Source organism: Entelurus aequoreus, linkage group LG19 (genome assembly GCF_033978785.1).
Source record: "Entelurus aequoreus isolate RoL-2023_Sb linkage group LG19, RoL_Eaeq_v1.1, whole genome shotgun sequence".
NCBI lineage: Eukaryota > Metazoa > Chordata > Actinopteri > Syngnathiformes > Syngnathidae > Entelurus > Entelurus aequoreus.
The window spans coordinates 12685284-12711516 of record NC_084749.1 but is presented as its reverse complement, the minus strand read 5'-3'; the positions used below and the strand labels follow the sequence as shown (position 1 = coordinate 12711516).

General features: G+C 36.4%; 1 protein-coding gene and 1 long non-coding RNA gene across 2 annotated transcripts; both read right to left on the bottom strand.

Moving 5' to 3' along the window:
• Window positions 1-801: 801 nt before the first annotated feature.
• On the bottom strand, window positions 802-12369 carry LOC133635458 (melanotransferrin-like). The gene is made up of 6 exons (XM_062028675.1): window positions 12321-12369; window positions 11835-12020; window positions 11540-11696; window positions 6317-6384; window positions 5212-5399; window positions 802-1023 (listed from the first exon to the last, which is right to left on the bottom strand). Exons 1-6 carry the CDS (start codon window positions 12367-12369, stop codon window positions 802-804), a joined length of 870 nt encoding a protein of 289 aa, XP_061884659.1.
• A 6497-nt stretch (window positions 12370-18866) lies between these two features.
• Window positions 18867-23603, bottom strand: LOC133634850 (uncharacterized). Its single transcript, XR_009821981.1, has 3 exons — window positions 23555-23603; window positions 23374-23454; window positions 18867-18979 (listed from the first exon to the last, which is right to left on the bottom strand). It is a non-coding gene; the product is annotated as an uncharacterized LOC133634850 (long non-coding RNA).
• Window positions 23604-26233: the final 2630 nt, after the last annotated feature.

Genomic DNA, 26233 nt, shown 5'->3' with positions numbered 1-26233 from the left:
TGCAACCTTAACCGAGCAAAAACTATGCACATTTATCAGGGAGTATTAATACTAATTTCCTTGACCCAGTCACACACAAAGAAGTTGTATGCCTCAATGCTTTTTCAAGTTTTCACCGTTTTGTCGTGTGAGCACCAGACAGTTCGATATGTCTGGGAACTCCACCAATGGATAATCCTTGATATCATTCGATAAATGTTTTTTTGATAAAGTATAGGGATATATTCCATTGCATAGTCTAATTTTTTGCTGGTATCTGCTTTTTGCAGGAAGATCTAGGCCCCTTGCGAACTCTGAGAGTTTGCACTCTGTTTGCTACACAACAGAAATCTTGGCTTGGTTCACCACCACAGTTTTTCACTTCACAGAAGTCTTGTGATGGCAAGCAATACAAGCAGTACAAACATTTACTAAAATATGGACTTTTGTCGAGACTGAAACCCATTATGTACAATGTATCTTATGGAGAAATGTGTTTTAACACACAAACATTTCTATTCACAAACCTTGGTCAAGATGGAAAAAAATAAGTTTGTAAATCAAGGCACCACTTTATATGTAGATGTTGCAGGTACTTATCTCCAGAAATGGCAATATTTGTCTTCGAAAATTGTGATGAATTCCAAAATCTTGTTACAATTGTAGACTACTGCTGAGTAAGGTGGCTCTAACAGGTAAAAAAGGCTCCATACTATACCGGTGGGAGAAAGCCAGTGAGGGCTGAAGGTACACAGGTTACGGTGCACAATACTTTCTTTGCGTACGGGAAACCCAGTGGTGCAAAACTGTGGGTACCATAGCTTAGTCCACTACTGTATATACGGTATTTTGGAAAGAAAGCGTGGTTAGATATGTACCTGGAATTTTACAGTCCATAGCGCTCATGGCACTGTAATAGAATCGACCCATCCACTTCTTAGGGTCGTCATACTCAGCGCTCTGAAACATGACGGAGGACTCAGAGAAGAGTAACGTTCCGTCTCCATAAGGCTTGGAGGAAAACATGTTGAATCCAGACTTCTCCTGCACACAGGGAGGACTTTGTTTCAGTGTCCGAGGAAATAGACGACACAACACAGACATGGATATTGTTTGCATATCAGTGCTAATATGACTGATCGTATTGCTAATTAATAGTGCTTTTAAGCGATTCATTAATTATGATTTTTAGTTAATTCACCAAATTTTCTCTTTTTTTGATTTCGCCTAAATAGAAAATCCCTCAACTTGATATGTTCTCATTTAAATTCATTACATCTTTATTAAGATAGGTGTTGAAACAACAAAATTGGCTTTCTAAAGTAATTGAATGTTTTTAACAGACTTGAACATTTGAAGTCTGTTCATTTACTAAAATAAAACATCAGGTCTATATAAAGTGTTGAAGTTAACGTAAGAACCATTTAAAGTATTGAATGTTGAACTTGATGCTTTTCGTCTGCTTTAGATAATATAAAATTAATCAAACAGACATCACTCACAATGCAAGCATATGTTACCAGTATTGTTTAAAAAAACATATTTACCGAATAAATATCTACGTTTGTCATAATTACATGCTAAACCTTGCAAAACGGATAGAGGACATGTTGGCTTTGATTGGCTTTCCTGATTGTCAATCACATAATCCTCATGCATGCACACTATTTACTATTTTATTTATTTATCATGTATTTAGCGACAAAAAATTTACCTATTTATTTACTAGTTTCAATTTCATTTCGTCCACTGGCAAAGACACGATCGTGCAACTCATGACATACACTGAGATTAAAACAACATTCTCCTCCATGCAATGTGCTCTGAATTAAATATAACGTACATCATTGAACATGTAATATGTCACTAAATTGATGCACAGATGTGTCATAATAGTTTAAAGTCAGCTTAATGTGGGTTAAAACAACTAGAAGTGACGCCATTTCTCAATAGCTTGTCTAATTTCTTGATACGGACGTCATGCCCACGTGGTGGTCAAGCTAGCTCTATTCTCAATGGGTTTTAGGCTCCATTTAGCCTTTCTAAAAAAAAAGCCCTATGCTGGCGTTGTTTTCGGCGGTACGAATCCTTCAAATCGCAAAAAGGATAAACGTTTCGTCAGAGTTCCCGAGAGGTTAACAGAAGAGTGCAAGATTTTACGAAACAACAACGAGAAAAGCATGCAGCTCACACTCCAGTCTAAGGGAGCAGAATCAAAGAATGCATGAGTTTTCAGTGATCACTTTGTTAAAGGTTTTTTTTTTTTACATAATTTTAACAATGTTTATTTCCAATTTTAGTATTATCTTGATATTATTTGGATTAAACAAATGTTTGCTACAGGTGGTTCGAAAAGCACTAACTCTGCGAGTCTAAAAAAAGCAAATGTGAGCAAAACCTACATTTGTAAAAACTCTTTTACAAACCCCGTTTCCATATGAATTGGGAAATTGTGTTAGATGTAAATATAAACGGAATACAATTATTTGCAAATCCTTTTCAACCCATATTCAATTGAATGCACTACAAAGACAAGATATTAGATGTTCAAACTCATAAACTTTATTTTTTTACCAGTACCAGTAGAATGAAAAACAAATTGCCTCTATATTGAAGCTATTATATATTATATCTCTGCTCAACAAAAGACTTACAAAGTTTGCAAGTAAATAGATATGATCAAAATAGTATCACTTCACGGAGATTCCCGAGCCATTTTGAGAGATAACGAGATAGCCAGACATGGACTATCTCGTGATGGCAAGCACGTCGAGATAGGAACCAGAGATCCCTTCCCCACCAACAACAGTGCAAATCATTCAGACTTTATGAGAGCCAACAACGATTACTTGGGGAAAAATTATGATCCATAAACTTATATTATTGATCCTGAATATAAGGACAATGAGCTACAAGTTTTATAAGCTCTTCAAAACAGATCCAGATTTAGTGAAACACTAAGCAACATGTAGCCGTATTGCTAAGTGCTCAACAAGAAATGCAAACTACAAACATAATAAAGCGATAGTTTACTGTGCAATGTCTGCTCTTACTTCAATGACGACTTATAGGATGTCCATATCGTCCTGTTTCTAAGAAGAATAATCATGATGCACACAAAGGGTTAACAAAGCAAAGTCTGCACTGTCTTCGGTTGTGTGTGTTTGTCTCTATCTCCAGTTATAAATTGAATGTTACGCGGTATTTTCACATACTTTACGGATTGTAAAAACAATTGAATATGGTTTAATGGATACAATGAAACAAAATTAAGCATAAAGTCAACTTGTTTTTGTACTCTACTGGTACTTTATGTGTTTACCAAAAGCAGCAATCATAAATTAATCTGTCAGCACATACACAATGTTGACATCTATATTATATTTTGATAAAGAAAAACATGCTACTTGTAAAAGGCGCAGAACCTTACCGGAGCAAAAACAATGTGTATTTATCCAAGAGAGTCTTGATACCAATTTCCTCGACTCCGCTACACACAAAGAAGATGTAAACCTCCATGCTATTTCAAGTTTCCATCTGTTTTGTCACGTAGAATGGTGTGTGGAGTGTAATAGTTCGATATGTCTGAGAATCCTACCGACGTATAAACCTTGATATCACTCGACAAATATTTTTTTTATTAAGTATAGGAATCTATTCCATTGCATAGTTAGATTTTTTTGCTTTTATTTGCTTTTTGCAAGAATATGTAAGACTCTTTTGTACTGTAATATATATCTTGCTTGGTTGACCACCACTGGTTTTCAATACAAGCAATAGAGCGATGCACGTTACTCTATGAAAAAAAATGTATTTTCTACTCAATGCTAAAAACAAAACATTATTCAAACGTATACAAACCATGAACACTTTTCTGATACGTCTTTAAGTTCATTATGAATATTTTACACTCTTTGTTAGATACAATTCATCCTATCCCGCCTATTTAAAGTCGCCCTTTGCAACATACTATCTTTGTGCAGCATGACGGTAGTGTTGTGGCTCTCAGTCAAACACAAAAAGAGGGCGAGACAATCGCAGGCATCCAGAGTCAGTAACGTTAGTGATTGAAAATAAATTAACACAATTACAAAATATAACTCGCTAAATAGGACCGTAACTAATATTAATTAGTTATTTATCGTCTAAATAACACGATAATTTGACACCGCTTTTTACTAAATAAAGTGAATACATATAAGATGAAACAGCTGCCACAAATAGCTCAGAAAACAGTTAACCCGCTTATCTCACCAACCCACAGACTGGCTGATTAACGTCGACATAAGTGGTTGTCAACATAAGTGGTTGTCCACATCATGGAACTAACCATTATTTGCACATCTTCAACATTTTTCAGGCCAAAGACCAATGTGTGTCCAAAGGCACAAAACGGGGGCCACAAAAAATGTAAAAATGTAAGCAAAAAGACGTAACGTAATAAAAAAAAAACCTGAAATATTGATACTAATAACTAATAATAATGTTTTGTATTCCAAAATACAAAACTGACACAAAATTTAGTTTTCAAATATATATAAAATCATTTTCAGAATATGTTTTACAGAGCGTCTTCAAGCTGCTTTCTGACCGTCTCTTGCGCCGTTTTCTGGGCAGTCTTATTTACGTGCCTCCCTTCGACAGCGTCCTCCGGTAAACTAAGATATTTGCTGACGTCACAACTGGGAAAAACGTCACAAGTTGTTAAAATTCCGAACGGCTCTTTTGGAAGGAGTATGAAGGAAGACAAGATTGTTTTATAAATATATCCGCCATGGTGCCAATAGGTAAGAAAAGTTGGTTTTACATAATAGATCCCCTTTAAAGGGCTGATTAAAAGTAATTTGATGTATGCGTTTTGGTGTCTGCTGGTGTTTTGGTATTTTTGTACCTATGCCAGGTTGTTGACGTTTGTGCATACATATATATTTATTTGGTTTCTTTTTTTTTCATATGATATTGTAGCGACAGGAATATTGTATATGGTTCTGAGCGTTAATTTAGGGGTTGGCTGATAGGGAAAGTGGTGTTGGCCTGCTAGTAAATGTAAGGTCTATTTGTCTTGCTGCAAGCCATACAGTGATTTCTCTGCAAGCTTCCTTCTGGTGACGAAACAATTTAACAATCCCCTCATTGTGCCTGTGTGCAAAAACAAATATTGCAATCTTAATTGCAGTGATATTGTACAGTACATAGATGAGGCTGTTACTAGTGTAATTGATTTTCACCTACCAGTCCTTCAGTCAGCATGTTAAACACCACAGAGGGAGTGATGTGATCGCCAACCACAATGCCTCGGAATGGGACACGGACCAGATTGCACGTCTGCCACTGATTGACAGGAAGTCTTCTGCCGTCACGACACAACAGCTCATAGTCTGATGAAATGAGTTTTGATGCCCAGCTGGGGGAGCCTTTACCTGGTGAAAATATCAAGTGGTCACTTATGGCGAGAATAACAAATACTAGTAGTATATACTCTGTGGACAAGTATTTGTATTGCACATTCAGAAAATTAACATGTAATACATTAAATAAGAAAAATAAATTTTTAGATAAGTATTGTATCTAAAACAATACAATAAAATGTATTACAAACACATAGTTTTATTAGTTTCAGCACGTTATGTAATTGTTGCGGTAATTTAGTTGATAAGTTAGTCAGTTAGTTCGTTAGCAACATAGCACAAAAAAGGATTGGGACGATTTTTATGAAATTTTCAAGAAATGTCCTAAATAGGACTGTTATGGATCGTTTCTACCACATTACCTTACATCTACGCTCCGAGCTTCTACTTCTGTGTGTATGCATGTGGCCCCGCCTCCACCCACAGACGCACAGACGCAAAGACAGTGAACGACTGACAAGCAGCTTCAAATCGCTCAAAAAGTTATGGGCACATTTTGATTAAACTTGCAAGATATCCCAGAAACTGGGTAAGGATTATATTTAGAAGCTGATCTGGATCACCGACTGGATTCAGGACTTTTTACGAATGGGAAGTAGGGCCTGGCGGAGGTCTCTGTTATCCAAGTGATTTCCTAGTTAAGTAATGTAATCATACTGTACAGCATTTACCTCCGAGAGTATACTTTTATGATTTCCCAATTCAAACACACCATTGACAACTTCTCCATATTTTCATGGATAAATGTCTGCCATTTAGAAATAATTTTACCATCCCCGGCTGACGTTATTGAATCATTCTGCTGCAGAATGGTGCAGACTAGCAGTGATACAATCAAACTGTTTTGCCAAGTCAGCTACACGCTCAGTCATGTTTTTTAAGCTAAAGTACTAGTATTTATCGGACTTCTCATTTTACTAAATCATTACCATCTGTATTCTCTTCAACTGTTGTGTGTTTGATGAAGGCAACGTCTCCTGCACCTTCAGCCATACACCTGATGGGGCCAAACAAAAACACAATTAGGTTAAAAACAGTGGATGTTTTTTGTGGTAGAGTGATTATACAGTAGTTCAAATCAATTAAGCATCAAATGAAATTAATAAAATGATTTTCTATCTTGTTGGGTTGGCAGTTAAACAATAAATTGCAGATATGACAAATTAGAATGCATTTTTCCCATAAAAATAATTGAAATATTAAATTCCATACATTATTTTAGCATTCTTCCAAATTTCCAAATGTGGAAATATGTTATTGAAACTATGCATAAATGCATACTGTTCAGGAAGTCATGTAAAATGTAAGTTTTGTCTGACTCCATAGGTAGCATTTTGAGTAGAATTCCAAATAATTTAACTAAACTGGACCATATTTTATACAGTATTTTGTGAATTTTGAAAAATGTTTTAAAAGTCTAACTGAATAAGATCAGATAACATAATGAATGCTAAACACTTCAAGAGGATGTATGAAGAATAATAAAGTAGTATTTTCATCTCATCTTGGCTTGTGCATAATAATGCTGACGTCAAACATGCGGTGTGATAAATGTGATAAAAGCTACTTTTTTTTATTCAGCTGTGTGTACTTAATGTTGTGACTGGCTAATCTATTGTTTGTGAAGTTTTCGACAGTGCCTGAGAAAAAAAAATAGCGGTGATGTTCGTCTTCAAGAAATATATCAAATATTGTACTTTTTCCAAATATATAGTCTGATGCTTTTAAAGAATGTGAGGCATGGAGGGTTTTGTTTGAACTCCACAGTAAAAATAAAAAAAACTGCCTCCACGAACGAACATCTTGCAGACAGACTCAAAAAGCAGGTTACAAGCGTGACTGTCTTTCCCCCTGGTTATTCTCTCTGTATACAAACTTCTGCACCTCCAGTCAAAAGCTGCTCAAGTTTGCAGACGACACCACCCTCATTGTTCTCAAAACAATGGCAATAAAAACTATTCTGATTCTGATTCTGAATCTGATTCTGTGGAGCCAAATGTACACCAAAGCATATCCAATATGTATTATTAAGACCACAAGGGAGTGTTTTAAATGTAGATTAAAATCATCATAAGTCCCCTTTAAGTAACATATTAATATAAAAGGTTAAAAAGTAAATATAACTATGTTATTATTAGGGATGGGATGGGCATCGAAACACGGCTCCTGGGGCAGATTTAAACGGTGGTGACTGTACCAAAAAAGGAAAAAGCTATCTGTGCCTTATTCTAGTGATAATTGAATTCAGACTCATCCACCTGCAACAAGTGCTTTGTGGTGATATTCTACAAGTAACGTCTTGTCAGGAGTGTGGAGCACATTAAAATGTAAACTAGAAGAGGCAATTCCTGAAGGAGTTGCGTGTGAATGCTCCAATGCTGATGTTGAACTGAAATGCTGACAGAATGTAGTATGAATGTAAGAATAGTTTGAATGTCGAAATAGTTTAAATGTTGAAAAGCTGACGCTGAACTGAAATGCTAATGGAAGTAGGATGAATGTAAAAATGGTTTAAATGTTAAAATAATTTAAACGCTGACATAGTTTGAATGTTGGAATGGTTTGAATGTTGAAGAGTTTGAATTTCCAGGGAAACCGGAATTTGGTTTAGAACTTGGAAAAGTGTTAGTTTGAATGTCCAGGATAAGTGGAATGTGTTGATGCTGGAATGGTTTGATTAGGTTGAAAAATGTGGGAATTGTACAACTTGGAAAAATGTCCCATTCATTTCAATGGGAACTTCCTGGAAATTTGTGGATTTTGGGAAAAGTGGAATTTTTTTGGAAATGATTAAGGAGCATGGATGAGCTAAATTGGTTGGGTTTGAATTGTTTAAATCAGTCAAGAAATTTAGAATTAGTAACAGTTTTTAATTGAGAAATTCCTGGAATTTCGGGAAAACCGGTAATTTTTCAAATTCTTTAACCAACTTGGTTTTTGTTTTGACGGTGGAACAGTTGAATTGGGTTGAAAAATGTGAAAATAGTCAAACTTAAGAAAATACAGGAATTCCTGGAAATTTGTTGAATGTGGAAAAATGGTAGTTTGAATGTCCAGGATGAGTTGAATGTGTTCAAGGTGGAATGGTTTGAATCGGTTAAAGAATGTGGTAATTGTGGAAGTTTAAAAATTGGCCAATTCATTTTGGATGGGGAAAATGCAAAAAAAAAAAAGGAATTATGGGAAATCCGGGAATGTTTTTTGAATTGTAGCAGTAGAGCACACAATTCCTTACCTGGCGGAATATTTTGAAGTTGGAAAGGTTTGAATCGGATGAAAAATGTGGGAATTGTGGAACTTTGAAGAATGTCCTGTTGATTTCAATGGGAATTTCAGAAACATTGGGAATTTCGGGAAAAGTGTGAATTTTTTTTGAAAATGGCAAAAACTTGAATGGTCTGAATGAGTTGAAATAGTTGGAGTTTACATTTTTCAAATCAGTCAACAAATGTTGAAGTAGTAACATGTTGAGTTGAGAAATGGTATTACAGAATTCCTAGAATTTCGTGAAAACCGGGAATTTTTCCAGTTCAAAAAACAACTTTGTTTTTTGTCCTGATTAAGAGGAATGTTTTGACGGTGGAACGGTTGAAAAATGTGGAAGGAGTAGTCGCCAGAAAAAAGGGTGGAAATAGGGCTTTGGAAAAGCAGGAATTCTGGAAAATCCTGGAATTTTATTTTAACTTGGTGGTATGTGTTGAAGGTGGAATGGTTGAAAAATGTGGAAATGGTGAAAGTTTGAAAAATGGGCAATTAATTTTGAACTAGGAATTCTGTGAAATCTGGGAATTTTTGGAATTTGTCAAGGGAAAGCCCGCGATTCCCGAATAGGCTGACCAGTTTGAAGTTGGAACGGTTTGAATCGGGTGAAAAATTTGGAAGGTAGAGCGCGCCAAAATCTGGAGAAGAAGAAGAATAAGCATTCACACAATTATTGAATGGCAGGCGCTTTTATAATATTTTACCCCAAATGTATCCTGGCGACATCATGCTCTGTCACTGATTAGATTGGAATATGAATAGAACATTTCTCTCTATACTTGTGGTGGCTGCATCATTAATACTTACAGTGCAAAGCAGAAGATCTTGAGTCCGAATCCAGGTTGTGGTTGAAAATTTCACTTGTTTTTTCAATGTATGTTTTAATGATATTAAAATTGTTTAATATGCTAAACTTCAGGATATTATGATTAAAAAAAAGTGGACTGTTACAAAATTGTGCTGATTAACAAATACTTTAGATGAGTGATAGCTAGTTTTAGCTCAATTAAAGCTTTTGTTATTCTGGAAATTCATTGTGTTGCTCATGGTAAAATAATTGACATGGTGCTGGGATACCCATGATTACAGTCTTTCAAAGTTCCTCTTGGACAGCCAATTTTTGACCTCAGTATTTGTCAAATCCTAGTTATGGCCCTGCTTCTGACACGGTCTTGTTCACATACAACCACGTCAAAAGTAGCGTGTCACGTTGTAAAGTACGTAAAATTAATTGTACTTGAAAAAGTCACGGCGATATAACGTTGTTTTTCCTAACACTGCTGTTGGTGATGTAACGTCCTGACAGAAGCACACACGTCTGACGTTCTTTTTAAAAAAGAAAAAAAGTTTAACACGCTAATATCCATCCATCCATTTTCTACCACTTGTCCCTTTAGGGGCAGCAGACCCTTATAACACTGTTAGCACCGCAGCGCTAGGATAACCAGTAGCCACAACAACACAGCACTTCCTCATCATGCACCAATGACGGTTAAGGTTGCATTCAGGAACACCCGCAATTATGAGCATCAAACATAACATAACAAGTAAGTCGTTTTTTGCACGCTGTCAATGTTCTGTATTGCTGCAATAACACAAAAAATTGTTATATCATATTTGTGAATGTATTACTCATTTAATTTAAATCACTGAAGTATTTCGATTACTAGTCCGGTTAACTTGATTGTCTCAAAATTCCATGAAAATAAAGTCATACATTTTTGTACAAAAATGTGCAGGTTTAAAAATGTTTTACATACTGGTTTTGGGCACTGTTTAAGTACTTTTTTTAAAGTATCGATTAGGTACTGGTATCGGTTAAAATTTAAACAATACCATCCGTAATTATTATACATTAAGAAAAGTCAGTGATACAAGAAAACAACATAAGAATAAACTGTTCCGTAAAAATAAACAAAGCAGAAACAATGCAAACATAAATTACAGTATGCACTGGAAAAAATACATGTATGAGTATGTAAATAGATCGACACATGTACTAATTGGAGCTGGCACAGTTTAAATAATTTTACAAATATGATGTTTAATCAACTTTACTGGATTGTACTGTACCCCAGCCACTAACCCTCTAACTAACCGGGGGTCAGCAACCCGCGGCTCTTTAATGCTGCCCTAGTGGCTCCCTGGAGCATTTTTAAAACAGGATTGAAAATTGAAAAAGATGGGGGAAAAATATTTTTTTTGTTTGAGTATGTTTTTTGTTTGATAAATAAATAAATAATAAATGACATGACATTATTTATTGTGTGTATGCTTCACTGATGAGAGTATTTGATGAACATCGTTTTGTCCTACTAATTTCGGCAGTTCTTGAACTCACCCTAAATCTTCCACTCCTTCTTTGTCTCATTTTATCTACCAAAAGTTTTATGCTGTGCGTGAATGCACAAAAGTGAGCTTTGTTGATGTTATTGACTTGTTGGAGTGCTAATCAGGCATATTTGGTCACTGCACGACTGCAAGCTAATCAATGCTAACATGCTATTTAGGCCAGCTGTATGTACATATTGCATCATTATGCCTCGTTTATAGGTATATTTGAGCTCATTTAATATCCGTTACTTTTATCCTCTTTGTATATAATTTAGTTTTGCATGTCTCATGACACATTATCTGTATGTAATATTGGCTGCATTTCAGATAGTTGTTTGTGTGCCATATTGTTCCAGACCACAGCAAACATTACCTAGCTTGCCAAAGATTGTCATAAATCTATTATAAGAAGACAGCCTGCCGATTCCTTTAACTTGGACACACACTCCAGACAGATTTGTTTTTTGTACTTTTGGTCCAATATGGCTCTTTCAACGTTGCTATAACCCTAAACCTTTGCCCACAGAAAGTTGTACATGACTGGTGTTGAATATTACCTGAAAGCTCCTTCATAGCTGTAATATTGCTCATTGATGCTCTTCTCGCATTTGTGTTGTCCTTGTACATCGCCAATACACAGCTGACACAGAGAGGCGGGGTCACCGGCCTCATTTGCTCCAGGAACACAGCTGGCACTGAAAAACTGTGCCACACCTGATCACACACACACACACACACACACACACACACACACACACACACACACACACACACACACACACACACGCACACACACGCATCGGTGCTTGTGTCAGTTTCTGTTATGTGTTCAACAATGAGGAGTTTACACACCTTGCGAGATGTTACAGCCCATGGCAGACATGTAGCCCTGGTCGATGAAGTAACCGATGGGCATATTCCAGCCGGCTGTGCGTCCTTTCCCAGTGTGGCAGCTCTTTTTCCCCGCCAGGTTATTGATGTTGATGAAAGAATTGGCCTTTTTCACGACGGCGACTGCAAAGTAGGAAGCTCCGGTACCTGTGGTGACGCAAACACTTCACAATCAGGTCAGGATGAGTCATTAATACCGGAACACATTTGCTGCTTATCAAAGACAAACAAGTTAAAGCATAAGCGCTGTAATAATTAACATATTCACAGAAAAATAAGTTGTGCAGAAGCCGGCCTTTGTTAAAGACGTTTGTCAAATATTAGGCTATACACAGTATATGTATGTACAGTATGTATATACACTAGGGTTGTATGGTATACCGGTATTAGTATAGTACCACGATACTAATGAATCATATTCGGTACAATACCGCCTCTAAAAAGTACTGGTCCCCCACAAGTCGTCGTTGTCACGTCCTGTCATGCAGACGAGCATGTTCGGCAGTGCACAATCACAGAGTACTTACAAGCAGACACAGTGTGTAGACAGAAAAGGGAGAACGGACAAATTTTGGCGTAATAACTAAAGATAAAGGTAAAGTTATAACACTGAAACACCCTCAAGAGGTGCTTTAAGATAAGTTAAACATGCTTCACTACACACCACAACCATGGCAATGGATATGATAATTAAAGTCAAAAGTAGACAAAGTCAAGACAAGAGTTCATCCATCACGATGACCATCTTGTCTTTGAACACACTACACACAAGCGAATGAAGTGCATACTTAGTCAACAGCCATACATGTCACACTTAGGGTGGCTGTATGAACAATGCCAACACAATACACACTAATGACACACAAAACACAACAATGGGGACGGCGTGGCGGAGTTGGTAGAGTGACTGTGCCAGCAATCGGAGGGTTGCTGGTTACTGGGGTTCAATCCCCACCTTCTACCATCCTAGTCACGTCCGTTGTGTCCTTGGGCAAGGCACTTCACCCTTGCTCCTGATAGCTGCTGGTTAGCGCCTTGCATGGCAGCTCCCGCCATCAGTGTGAGAACGTGTGTGTGAATGGGTGAATGTGGAAATACTGTCAAAGCGCTTTGAGTACCTCAAAGGTAGAAAAGCGCTATACAAGTATAACCCATTTATTATTTAATTATCATAACACTGTCACCACTGTCGCCACACTAAACAACAGTGACAAACACATTTTGGGAGAATATTTGCACCGCAACACAACATAAACACTACAGAACAAATTCCCAGAATTCCCTGCAGCACCAACTCTTCCAGGACGCTACAATATAAACAAACACCATTGGTGGATTTACACCTAACATCTACTGTAATGATACCAAGTACAAGAGCGTATCTATGATTACATCAATATTTTTAGCATCACAAAATCTTCATTAGTTTAAAAAAAAATTATATTATGTTTATAAACTCAGGAAATATGTCCTTGGACACATGAGGACTTTGATTATGACCAATGTATGTTCTTCTAACTACTTCGTATCGGATCGATACCCAAATTTGTGGTATCATCCAAAACTAATGTAAAGTATCAAACAACAGAAGAATAAGTGATTATTACATTTGAACAGAAGTGTAGATAGAATATGTTAAAAAAAATAAAGCAAGCAGATATTAACAGTAAATGAACAAGTAGATTAATGGTTTATTTTGTACCACTTGTCCTTAATAATTTTGACAAAATAATAGAATGATCAATGACACAATATGTTACTGCATTTGTCAGCTGCTAAATTAGGAGCCTGTGTTTGCTTACTTACTACGAAAAGACAAGTTGTCCAGTATGTTCACTATTTTATTTAAGGACACACTTGCAATAAGAAACACATGTTTAATATACGGTAAGATTTTTTGTTAAAATAAAGCCAATAATGACATTTTTTGTGGTCCCCTTTATTTAGAAAAGTACAGAAAAGTACCGAAATACATATTGGTACCGGGACAACACTAATATACACATATGCAGAACCAAAAAATGCTTATAAACTCTTAACTCCTGAGGACTTCATTCTGGCAGGCAGAAAACTCCTACTAAATTGTGACAACCTTAGAGGGTTAAAGTACTTAGTAAGGGTCTCGTTTGATGATGGAAATATGTTATACTGTCCAACTTATATTTTATGTCTTGTTTTTGGTTTGAAGGGTGGTTCATTGCGAGTTTTTATCGGATGTTACATGAGTCCTATTGAATTGTATGAATATTTTCCCCAATAAAAATACCTTTTAATTGTTTCTTCGCATCAAAAGGTGACGCAATAAAGTCTAAAGCAAAAGGTGACACTTACGATCAGCCTTCGATTCACTGGCAGCTATCTTGAACAAAGCGCTCTTCCCCAGGTTGTAGATGTCCGGAGCGAACATGGACAGTGCATCTGCTTCCTTTCTCTACAAGTGTAAGCAAATGTTATGCACTTTGTTCTGCATCTTTCTACTCCTTTTCGGCCAAGTTGAATTGTGTGTGAAAGTGTAAATATGGGATGCACTGCTATGTACAAAACCTAAAACCAGTGAAGTTGGCACGTTGTGTAAATCGTAAATAAAAACAGAATACAATGATTTGCAAATCGTTTTCAACATACCTGTATAATCAATTGAGTGACTGCAAAGACCACAGTTAGACCATTTACAAAGAGCAGAGGGAGGAAAAAATAAATAATATACAGTGATAACACATGGTAGTATACATGAAAGCAAATAACAAAAAAAAGGTGTCAGTGACAAAATAAAATGGGTATGAACGTTCGAACTGAGAAGCGTTGTTATTTTTTGCAAATATTTGCTCAATTGGATTTTTGATGCCTGCAACATTTTCAAGAAAGCTGGCACAAGTGGCAAAAAAGACTGAGAAAGTTGAGGAATGCTCATCAAACACTTATTTGTAATATCCCACAGGTGAACAGGCTAATTGGGAACAGGTGGGTGCCATGATTGGGTATAAAAGCAGCGTCCATGACAGGCTCAGTCAGTCACAAACAAGGATGGGGCGAGGGTCACCACTTTGTGAACAAATGCGTGAGCAAATTGTCGAACAGTTTAAGAACAACATATCTTAATGAGCTATTGCAAATAATTTAGGGGTTTCACCATCTACGGTCCGTAATATCATCAAAAGGTTCAGAGAATCTGGAGAAATCACTGCACGTAAACGGCAAGGCCTTGACCTTCCATTCCCTCAGGTGGTACTGTATCAAAAAGCAGCATCAGTGTGTAAAGGATATGACCACATGGGCTCAGGAACACTTCAGAAAATCACTGTCAGAAACTACAGTCCGTCGCTAATCTGTAAGTGTAAGTTAAAACTCTACTATGCAAAGCGAAAGCCATTTATCAACAACACCCAGAAACGCTGGGCCGAGCTCATCTAAGATGGACTGATGCAAAGTGGAAAAGCGTTCAGTGGTTTGAGTCCACATTCCCAATTTTTTGGGAGAAAATGTGGACGTCGTGTCCTCCGGACCAAAGAGGAAAAGAACCATCCGGATTGTTTTAGGCACAAAGTTCAAAAGCCAGCATCTGTGATGGTATGGGGGTGTATTAGTGCCCAAGGCATGGGTAACTTACACATCTGTGAAGGCACCATTAATGCTGAAAGGTACATACAGGTTTTGGAGCAACATATTCTTTTTCATGCTTAGTTCAGCAAGACAATGCCAAGCCACATGTTACAACAGCGTGGCTTCGTAGTAAAAGAGTGTGGGTACTAGACTGGCCTGCCTGTAGTCCAGACCTGTCTCCCATTGAAAATGTGTGGCACAAAATGAAGCCTAAAATACCACAACAGAGACTCAAAACTGTTGAACAACTTAAGCTGTACATCAAGCAAGAATGGGAAAGAATTCCACCTGAAAAGCTTCAAAAATCGGTCTCCTTAGTTCCCAAACGTTTACTGAGTGTTGTTTAAAAGAAAGGCCATGTAACACAGTGGTAAAATTCCCCTGTGCCAACTTGTGTTGGCACATTGTGTTGCTGCCATTAAATTCTAAGTTAATGATTATTTGAAAAAGATAATTTTCTCAGTTTGAACATTAAATATATTGTCTTTGCAGTCTATTCATTTTTCTTTTTTTCCATTTATTTATTTATTTCAGGCAATGACATAAAGAAGTACAAGTTGACAACACATAATAATATAAATTCATATAGTGCATGATTGTCCAGGTTTGCCTGAAAGGGAGTGGGAAGAAGATAATTTATTTAATCCCACCCCCAGTTCTCCATTCAGTCATTATTCACATGAGTTTCACTCTTACTTTGTTCAAGGATTATAATACAGATGTTGTATCATAGTGGCATTACCACAGGTAACAATAATTATTACACTGTAACAATAATTTGTATCAACAATGTAGGAATAATGAATATACCAGCAATGGTAATAGACAACATAGCAATAATGGTAAGGAAACATTGAGCACATGTTAACACTTTGAGACGGAGTATAGCAGCAGGTCAAATTAAAGACCCTCATCTCTATATTTGAACCAGACCCCATGTTTGTATAATAGTTTAAATCGATTAATAGTTTGGCATTACTTGTGTTGTAAGTCCAGTTTGTTCCATAGTTTTACTCATACAGACACACAAAAACGTTTACAAGTGGTTTGAGCTCTCGGCAATAAGAAATATCCAAAGCCTCTCAAGTTATGAGCCTGCACTCATTTTATAAAAAAATGTTGTAGATTAGGCGGCAATAATTTGTTAAATGCTTTACATAAGATTATTAATGTATTATATTTAACAAGGTCATCAAATTTGAGCAACTTTGATTGCATAAACAGATTATGAGTATGTTCTAAATAACCAACGTTGTGAATGATCCACACTGCTCTTTTCTGTAATATGATCAGAGGATGAATTGTGTTTCGGTATGTATTTGTCAGGCTTGTCCCTGACAGTTTGGTCAAGTTTTAGTTTTTTCACTGTGTTTGTTTTATTTCCGGTCAGCACTCTTATTTTGGTTCAGTTTCCTGTTTGTCTCTCTGAGTGCTGTCCCCTCAGCTGTGGCTGATTGGCACCGGGCCACACCTGGTGCCAATCAGCCAGCTGCTATTTAAACCTGCCTTCCCCTCCAGTCAGTGCTGGATTATTGTCATTCCTACTTGCCGATGTCAGTGTAGCTGTAAGCGGTAGCGGTAAGCTATATATATTGTAGATGCTTGTAGCTTGCTGTCTTTGTGTTCCTCGTCTTCCAGTTCCTGTTTTCCTGGCATCCTGTTCCTAGTTCCTGGTTTCTGTTTTTTCTTTATATTTTTGGACATTAAATCATGTTTTCCTGGACAAAGCCTGCCATCTCTGCATCTTGGGGTTCGTCACCAACAACTCACTGTGACAGTATTCCCCCATACTTCAACACAGTATGTAAGGTATGGGAGTACCAAGGTGCAGTATAAAGTACGGAGTGCATTTTCATTGAGGTATAGTTTTGTTTTGTTTATAATTGAGAGGCTTTTGGAGATTTTTGTTTTAATGTGTCTGGCATGAGGTTTCCATTATAGTTTACTATCAATTATTACTCCCAAAAATGTATTCTCATTTACGATTTCAATTTGGGTACCATCAATACTTATTTTCTGTTCAGACGTTATGTTGCGATTTCCAAACTTTACTATCTTAGCTTTATTTATATTCAAAGTTAATTTATTTGTGTCCGTCCATTTTTTTTACTATGTTTAGTTCTGTGTTTACTGTATTTATGAGCTCATTATAGTCATCACTACTGTAGAATATATTTGTCGTCTGCAAATAGTATACATTTCAGTATTTTGGATGTATCAAACATATCATTAATATATACAGTACATTAAACAGTTTTGGCTCCAACACGGACCCTTCGGGGACACCACAACATTGCAAGAGTATCAGATAAAAATGTACCCATTTTAACAAGCTGTACCCTCCCTGTTAAATAACTTTTTAACCAGTCACCAGCCAGCCCCCTAATTCCATATCTTCCCATCTTATCTAGTAGAATTGAATGATTAATGGTATCAAAGGCTTTCTTTAGATCAATAAAAATACCAACTGCATATCTTTTATGCTCCAGTGCATTAGTAATTTCCTCAATAGCTTCAGTTATCGCCATTGAAGTTGTTCGTTTGGCCCTAAAGCCATACTGACCGTCATTGATTATATGATGCTTCTTAAAAAAAGATTAAAGTCGATAGTTAAATAGTTTCTCTAAGATTTTTGAGAACTGAGGCAAAAGAGGATTGGTCTGTAATTGGTGAAAGCGTGTTTGCTGTCACTTTTGAAGAGCGGAGCTACCTAAGCGATTTTCATTTGACTTGGAAAGTAGCCAGTCTGGAATGATAGGTTACATATATAAGTCAAGGGTTTTACAATATTCAGTATAACTTTTTGAACCAATATCATGTTGATATCATGGCAGTCAGTGGAGCACTTACTTTTACACTTCCGCACAATGTTTGTCACTTCCTGCTCATTTGTAGCTGAGAGGAAGAATGACGAAGAAAGCTGAGAGGAAGAATGATGAAGAAAGCTGAGAGGAAGAAGAAAGCTGAGAGGAAGAATGACGAAGAAAGCTGAGAGGAAGAATGACGAAGAATTCAATTGAATATAAGTTGAAATCATTGTATTTTGTTTTTATTTATGATTTACACAACGTGCCAACTTCACTGGTTTTGGGTTTTGTATATTGTAGTGTGTATGTTTAAAATAAATTGTCTGTTCAATATGAACTGCAACATTTGTAGGAGGAAATCACAATTTTCTTGCTCGAAGACACGTTGAAGTGAAAGTGTGCCATTAGAGATGGCGCTCACTGACACAGTACATATCATGACATCATTATCTTACATCTGATAACTCTTGTACCACTTACACCATTTCACTGGTAGTAGTTTGCCTCCAATAAAAGCCAACAATGTCACTAGTCGGGATCTAACCTGCAGTTTCTGCACACAGTCTTCCACCGTGGCTCCATGGACACAGCTGAGGGACGGCCGGATGGAGGTTTCGGCAAAAGCGAAAGACATGTCCTCACATTTCTTCTGCTCTGCGTCTGAGATGGTGCACCATCTGATGCCGCTCTGACACAACACTGAGGGAAGAGATAGGATTAAAAAATCACATAAAATTAAAACAAAAACTTAATTCTAAAATAAATAATATGGGGAACATTTACTATTAATGCCCCTAAAAAGGCCGCCCTTCAACTGTAGTTAATAGTAATAATCATAATAAAGCTGCTTTTACTTAATGACGGATTTGTTTTCTTTTTTTTTTCCTCTCCTTTAATTTTCCCTGTTTTTCAACGAACCCTTTCGTGCATACTGGTCACTACAGAGGACATCTGTTTGTACCAGTATCAGAGGTGTCCAACATGTTGTCCAGGGACCCTTTGCGGTCCCCAGCTTGCGTTTTGTAGGCCCACAGCACAATGTAGAAATACAAGAAAACAAAAAACCAAAGTAAAAATGTAAGAAAAAAAAGCAGAAAGACAAAAAAGGAAATGACAAAAAGCTGACATCAATACGGAAATTACTGCTGTCAAAGTTAACGCGATTAATCAGAAAACATTATCGCATTAAACCATGTATAATTGCAGATTATTTGTGTAATTTATTTTGACTGGACATTCGTCTTTACCTTAACCGTGGATGGTTACCTGAAAGCCGACTGGTGTGCTCACTAATAAATTTGCTCCAAAATAAACGTTTTACATAAAACTGTGAGCAAGTTTTGAACAAATAACTGATGTGCATTTAAGTAAAACATTAAAATAAAAAAATACATGCGTATGATATCCTGACAATAAAATTGTATTTGTGTCAATGTTAAGGTAATTTTTAGTTAATTTACAGTAATTATGCATGCGAGTAATTGACTGCGATTAATCCCAATAAATCAAAAATATAAAAGTGTGATTCATCTGGTTACAAAATGTAATCAATAGACAGCATTAATTAAAATACTTTGTCTATAACTCATCATGCATCGCTAGCTGGAGCTGTGCTGCCATGTATAGTATCGCTCTGATTTTGTTGTTTTTTAACCTTTTGACTGTAAATCAACTAATTTAGGTCATTGCAATGAAACCTGGTTTTAAATCAGAGTGTAGTAATATTTTGTAGAGTCATATGTTTATATTTGAAGTCAGGAGGCTTGCAGTACATTTGACAGCATTGAAATGTGTTAAAATTAATGCTGTCAAATGACGACATTTTTAAATCAAATTTGAATTTGAATTAATCATGATTAATCACATGCAGATACATTTACCTGATCACTGACAATATAACAAACCATGCCACCTCTCAGGTAATAATATAATAATAATAAATTGCGTGAATAATCTGCATACATAAATGATTATTGCAGTATTGTTTTGTGAATAATCACATGAGTTAACTCGTTATTTTTGACAGCCCTATTTTTTTTCAAAATGTATTTCACAAAATACACCTCTAATGCAAGGCAAAACGCAAAACGCAAACAAACTACCTCCCAGCTTTTGCATACAACTTAGCTGCCTTTCAGTGGAACAGAGTTGCTTTAATTGATGATGTAGCGATAGCATTAGAATCATTTTATGATACATTTCAATATATAATCAATAAACATGCTCCCTTTCGAAAATTTTGAGTTAAAGGTCAAAATATACCCGGTTTTCCTCTGAAATTGGAAACATTCTCAAAGAGAGAGATGTTGCTCGGGCCAGGACTCGGAAAACAAACACAAAGGTTGACTGGCTCAACTTTCGCCAGATTAGAAGTACTTCCCTTATCAAGAGAGTAAAAGCTTCTTTAAAGCATGTGACAACAAATGGCTTTCAAATGTATTTAATTAATTAATCTGGCCAGCTATAGCAAATTGTTTTTTTGAGTATTTTATTTTTTGCCGGGTCCTTGAATCCTCAAATGTCAAATGTTGGTCTGACTGATGTTAATACGGTATACCAAATACACCACAGGCTGTAAATAGCACTTTTGAGTTCACACCTGTATCAGTCAAAGGTAAACTAAAGAGCCTGGACTCAATTAAAGCAGCAGGACCTGACCAAATTGAAGCCCTTTTCTTAAAATTGACTGCTAGTTGTGTTGCTGAGCCTCTCTCACATATCTTCAACCTAAGTTTGACAAGTAAAGGCATTCCAAAAAACTGGAAATCAGCCTTAGCTCTTCCCCTGCTAAAAGGGGGTGAACCCACATATATAAATAATTACAGACCAATTTTTAAATCATACAGTACAGGCCAAAGGTTTGGACACACCTTCTCATTCAATGTGTTTTCTTTATTTTCATGACTTACATTGTAGATTGTCACTGAAGGCATCAATGCTATGAATGAACACATGTGGCGTTATGTACTTAACAAAAAAGGTGAAATAACTGAAAACATGTTTTATATTCTAGTTTCTTCAAAATAGCCACCCTTTGCTCTGATTACTTTTTCGCGCACTCTTGGCATTCTCTCGATGAGCTTCCAGAGGTAGTCACCTGAAATGGTTTTCACTTAAAAGGTGTGCTTGAAGCTCATAGAGAGAATGCCAAGTGTGTGCAAAGTAATAATCAGAGCAAAGGGTGGCTATTTTGAAGAAACTGGAATATAAAACATGTTTTCAGTTATTTCACCTTTTTTTTTGTTAAGTACATAACTCCACATGTGTTCATTCATAGTTTTGTTGCCTTCAGTGACAATCTACAATGTAAATAGTCATGAAAATAAAGAAAACGAGCATTGAATTAGAACCGAGGTGTCAAAGTGTTTTTTTATTGAGGGCCACATCGCAGTTATTTTTGGCCCCAGAGGGCTGCTTCCAACAGTGAATACTATTATTACACTATTTTTTTTTTATTACTCAATTTTATTAGTGGATTTTTTTTTTATAAATATAAAATGATAAATGGGTTATACTTGTATAGCGCTTTTCTACCTTCAAGGTACTCAAAGTGCTTTGACAGTATTTCCACATTTACCCATTCACACACACATTCACACACTGATGGCGGGAGCTGCCATGCAAGGCGCTAACCAGCAGCCATCAGAGGCAAAGGGTGAAGTGTCTTGCCCAAAGACATGGTAAGTTGCAATCATTTCACCTCAAAATGTAGTGTTTATTACTGTAAATGGAAAAACAGTACTGCTGTTTTTATGGTTAAAAAAAAAAGCAGCTCAGTTGCCAGAATTTTACTGTAAAATTTACAAGTGTTTTTTTTTTTTTTACTGTAAATTAAAAAACTGCAATCTTACAGTAAAATTTTGGCACCTGAGCTGCTAGTTTGTTTTTTTCAGTGTATTACTGTAATTGCCAAAACGGCACTACAGTTTATTACAGTAAAAAAAGTACTGTTTTTTCATTTAGAGAAAAATGCTGTAAAAACCACAGTAAATTTCACAATTTTACCATGAAATCTATTATTACTTTTATATTGCACAATTTGATGGATAACTTGCTTTGAAAACATTATTATTATTTATTTCTATTTAAATATGGTTTGAATGTTTGATCAAATATTTTTGCATAATTAGACAATATTTAAGTTGACATAATTTGCAATTACATGGAGTACATATATTTGTTTTCTCCCAAAATAGAAAGAGAATACATTTAGTAAGAAAAGTTATAGTACTTTATTGAAACATATTATTTCCAGGCTTTTGAGGGCTGAATTTACGTTGTGTTTTACTAACACACTGAAATATAAATATCTCTGAAAAATGACATTTCATTTGTGTTCATGCTGAGGGAGTATAATAGTCATTATAAAGGGTAAAAGAGCAAAAGTGTCAGTCCACTAAATTATAATCTGATTTCATTATGGAATAAATATGAATGCCTTTATAGTAGGGGTGTGGGAAAAAATCGATTCGAATTCGAATCGCGATTCTCACGTTGTGCGATTCAGAATCGATTCTCATTTTTTAAAAATTGATTTTTTTGTTTTTGTTTGGATTTACACATACTATTGGACACAGTGTGTTGTCAAGTTTATGAGATATGATGCAAGTTAAGCCACTGTGACACTATTGTTCATAATGTTTTTAATTATTATTTTTTATTAATGTTTGTAATGATAATATCAATGAGGGATTTTAATCACTGCTATGTTGAAATTGTTACTAATATTGATACTGTTGTTGATAATATTCATTTTTGTCTCACTACTTTTAGATTGTTCCGTGTCATGTTTGTGTGTCCTCAATTGCTCTCAATTGCTCTGTTTATTGCTATTCTGAATGTTGCTGGGTCGGGTTTGGTTTTAAAATTGTATTGCATTATTATGGTATTGTTGTGTATTGTTTTTGGAAAAAAAAAAATCGTTTTTGAATCGAGAATCATGTTGAATTGAAAAAAAAATCGATTTTGAATCGAATCGTGACCCCAAGAATCAATTTTGAATCGAATCGTGGGACACCCAAAGATTCACAGCCCTACTTTATAGTCCTTTGATGAGTGTTTTCATACAAATATTGAGTGTGAAGGCATCTTACCGGCGTGTAGAAGTAAAAGAAGTGCTGCTGCCGTGCTCCACATGTTCATGATCACGTCTCCCTGCTTCCACTCTGCTGACTCTTCAGACCAAACACAATTTTATCTCCAAGACAGAGGGCAAAGTTCTTATATGATGCTCAGCAAAATGCACTACTTATCTTCGCATTATGCAGAACTCACAAGACTGAAGAGTACTATAAAAATGTTCCACCTCACACGTCTATGCCAGTGTTGCCTTGAGTGTGAACAGAGACGCCTTTTATAGTACTTACCTGTTTTCTTCTCTGTGCCTGCGGCTGTGGGACTTTTCCACTGGTGAACACTCAGTGACCACCGTTGACTCACTCTCTGTGTGTGTAGGTGTGTGTGGGAACAGTCCAAGTGTCAGACACTCATGGTGACCATACTTCCTCAGGTTTGACTAAATTCCCTATCAAACATGTCATATTTAATGATTATTTTCAAATAAGTAAATTCTCACCCAACTAATAATAATGCTGAAAAGCATTCACACAAAACCCAAAACCAGTGGAGTTGGCACGTTGTGTGAATGGTAAATAAAAACAGAATACAATGCTTTGCAAATCCTTTTCAACCTATATTCAATTAGAAAACTTTGTTATTTTTTGCAAATATTAGCTCATTTGGAATTCGATGCCTGCAACATGTTTCAAAAAAGCTGGCCCAAGTGACAAAAAAGACTGAGAAAGTTGAGGAATGCTCATCAAACACTTATTTGGAACATCTCACAGGTGAACAGACTACTTGGGAACAGGTGGGTGCCATGATTGGGTATAAAAACAGCTTCCATGAAATGCTCAGTCATTCACAAACAAGGATGGGGCGAGGGTCACCACTTTGTGAACAAATGCGTGAGCAAATTGTCAAACAGTTTAAAAACAACATTTCTCAACGAGCTATTGCAAGGAATTTAGGGATTTCACCATCTACTGTCCATAAATATCATCAAAAGGTTCAGAGAATCTGGAGAAATCACTGCACGTAAGCAATAATATTACAGACCTTCAATCTGTCAGGCGGTACTGCATCGAAAAGCGACATCCGTGTGTAAAGGATATCACCACATGGGCTCAGGAACACTTCAGAAAACTACTGTCAGTAACTACGGGTTGTCGCTATATCTGTAAGTGCAAGTTAAAACTCTACTATGAGGGCGAAAGCCATTTATCAACAACACCCAGAAACGCCGCCGGCTTCGCTGGACCAGAGCTCATCTAAGATGGACTGATGCAAAGTGGAAAAGTGTTCTGTGGTCTTACAAGTCCACATTTCAAATTGTTTTTGGAAACTGTGGTCTCGTTCTCCGGAACAAAGAGGAAAAGAACCATCCGGATTGATCTAGGCGCAAAGTTCAAAAACCAGCGTCTGTGATGGTATGGGGGTGTATTAGTGCCCAAGGCATGGGTGACTTACACATGTGTGAAGGCACCATTAAAGCTGAAAGGTACATACAGGAGCTACATATGTTGCCATCCAAGCAACGTTATCATGGACGCCCCTGCTTATTTCAGCAACACAATGCCAAGCCACGTGTTACAACAGCGTGGCTTCATAGTAAAAGAGTGCAGGTACTAGCCTGGCCTGCCTGTAGTACAGACCTGTCTCCTATTGAAAATGTGTGGCGCAATATGATGCCTAAATACCACAATGGAGACCCCGGACTGTTGAACAATTTAAGCTGTACATCAAGCAAGAATGGGAAAGAATTCCACCTGAAAAATTTCAAAAATTGGTCTCCTCAGTTCCCAAACGTTTACTGAGTGTTGTTAAAAGGAAAGGCCATGTACACAGTGGTAAAAATGCCCCTGTGCCAACTTGTGTAGGCACATTGTGTTGCTGCCATTAAATTCTAAGTTAATGATTATTTGCAAAAGAAAATTAAGTTTCTCAGTTCAAACATTAAATATATTGTCTTTGCAGTCTATTCAATAAGTTGAAAAGGATTTGCAAATCATTGTATTTTGTTTTTATTTACGAATTACACAACATGCCAACTTCACTGGTTTTGGGTTTTGTGGGATTCTCATTTTATTTCACCCTTTTGGTCGTCCACATTCTCTTACCACATATTTCCTCAGATTCAAACTATTTCAAATTTTAAGGTAATTCTTGTCAAACATGCTGCCATTTTTAAAATGTTTCCAAATTTCCCACATTTCAAGGAATTTTCCAGGAATGTTTTGCCTATTTGAAATGAATGGAAATTTTTCCAAATGTCCACATTTCTGAACCAATTCAAACATTCCACCATATCATATCACTCTTCTTGGACATCAGTGATGAGTAATATTAGCATGCTAGCTTTCAAGCAAAAGTTTGTTGGTCAAATATTACGAAATCATACTACTATTATTGCAGTCAAATATGTTGTTGCTTGACGCATGCTAACATTAGTATTTAGCTTTTTAGCAAATTTTGCAGGTATACACCTAAGTGTCAAATATTTTGTTACTTCACGCACGCTAATTATAAGCATGCCACAGTTAGAACACTAGCTTTTATACTTAATTTTGCAAACGTATGCCTCAGAGTCAAATATTTTGTTATTTAACACATGTTAACTTTTATCATTCTAGCTTTCTTGGGGGTTACTTAAAGGCCTACTGAAATGAATTTTTTTTATTTAAACGGGGATAGCAGATCTATTCTATGTGTCATACTTGATCATTTCGCGATATTGCCATATTTTTGCTGAAAGGATTTAGTATAGAACAACGACGATAAAGATTGCAACTTTTGGTATCTGATAAAAAAAAGGCTTGCACCTACCGGAAGTAGCGTGACGTAGTCAGTTGAACATATACGCAAAGTTCCCTATTGTTTACAATGATGGCCGCA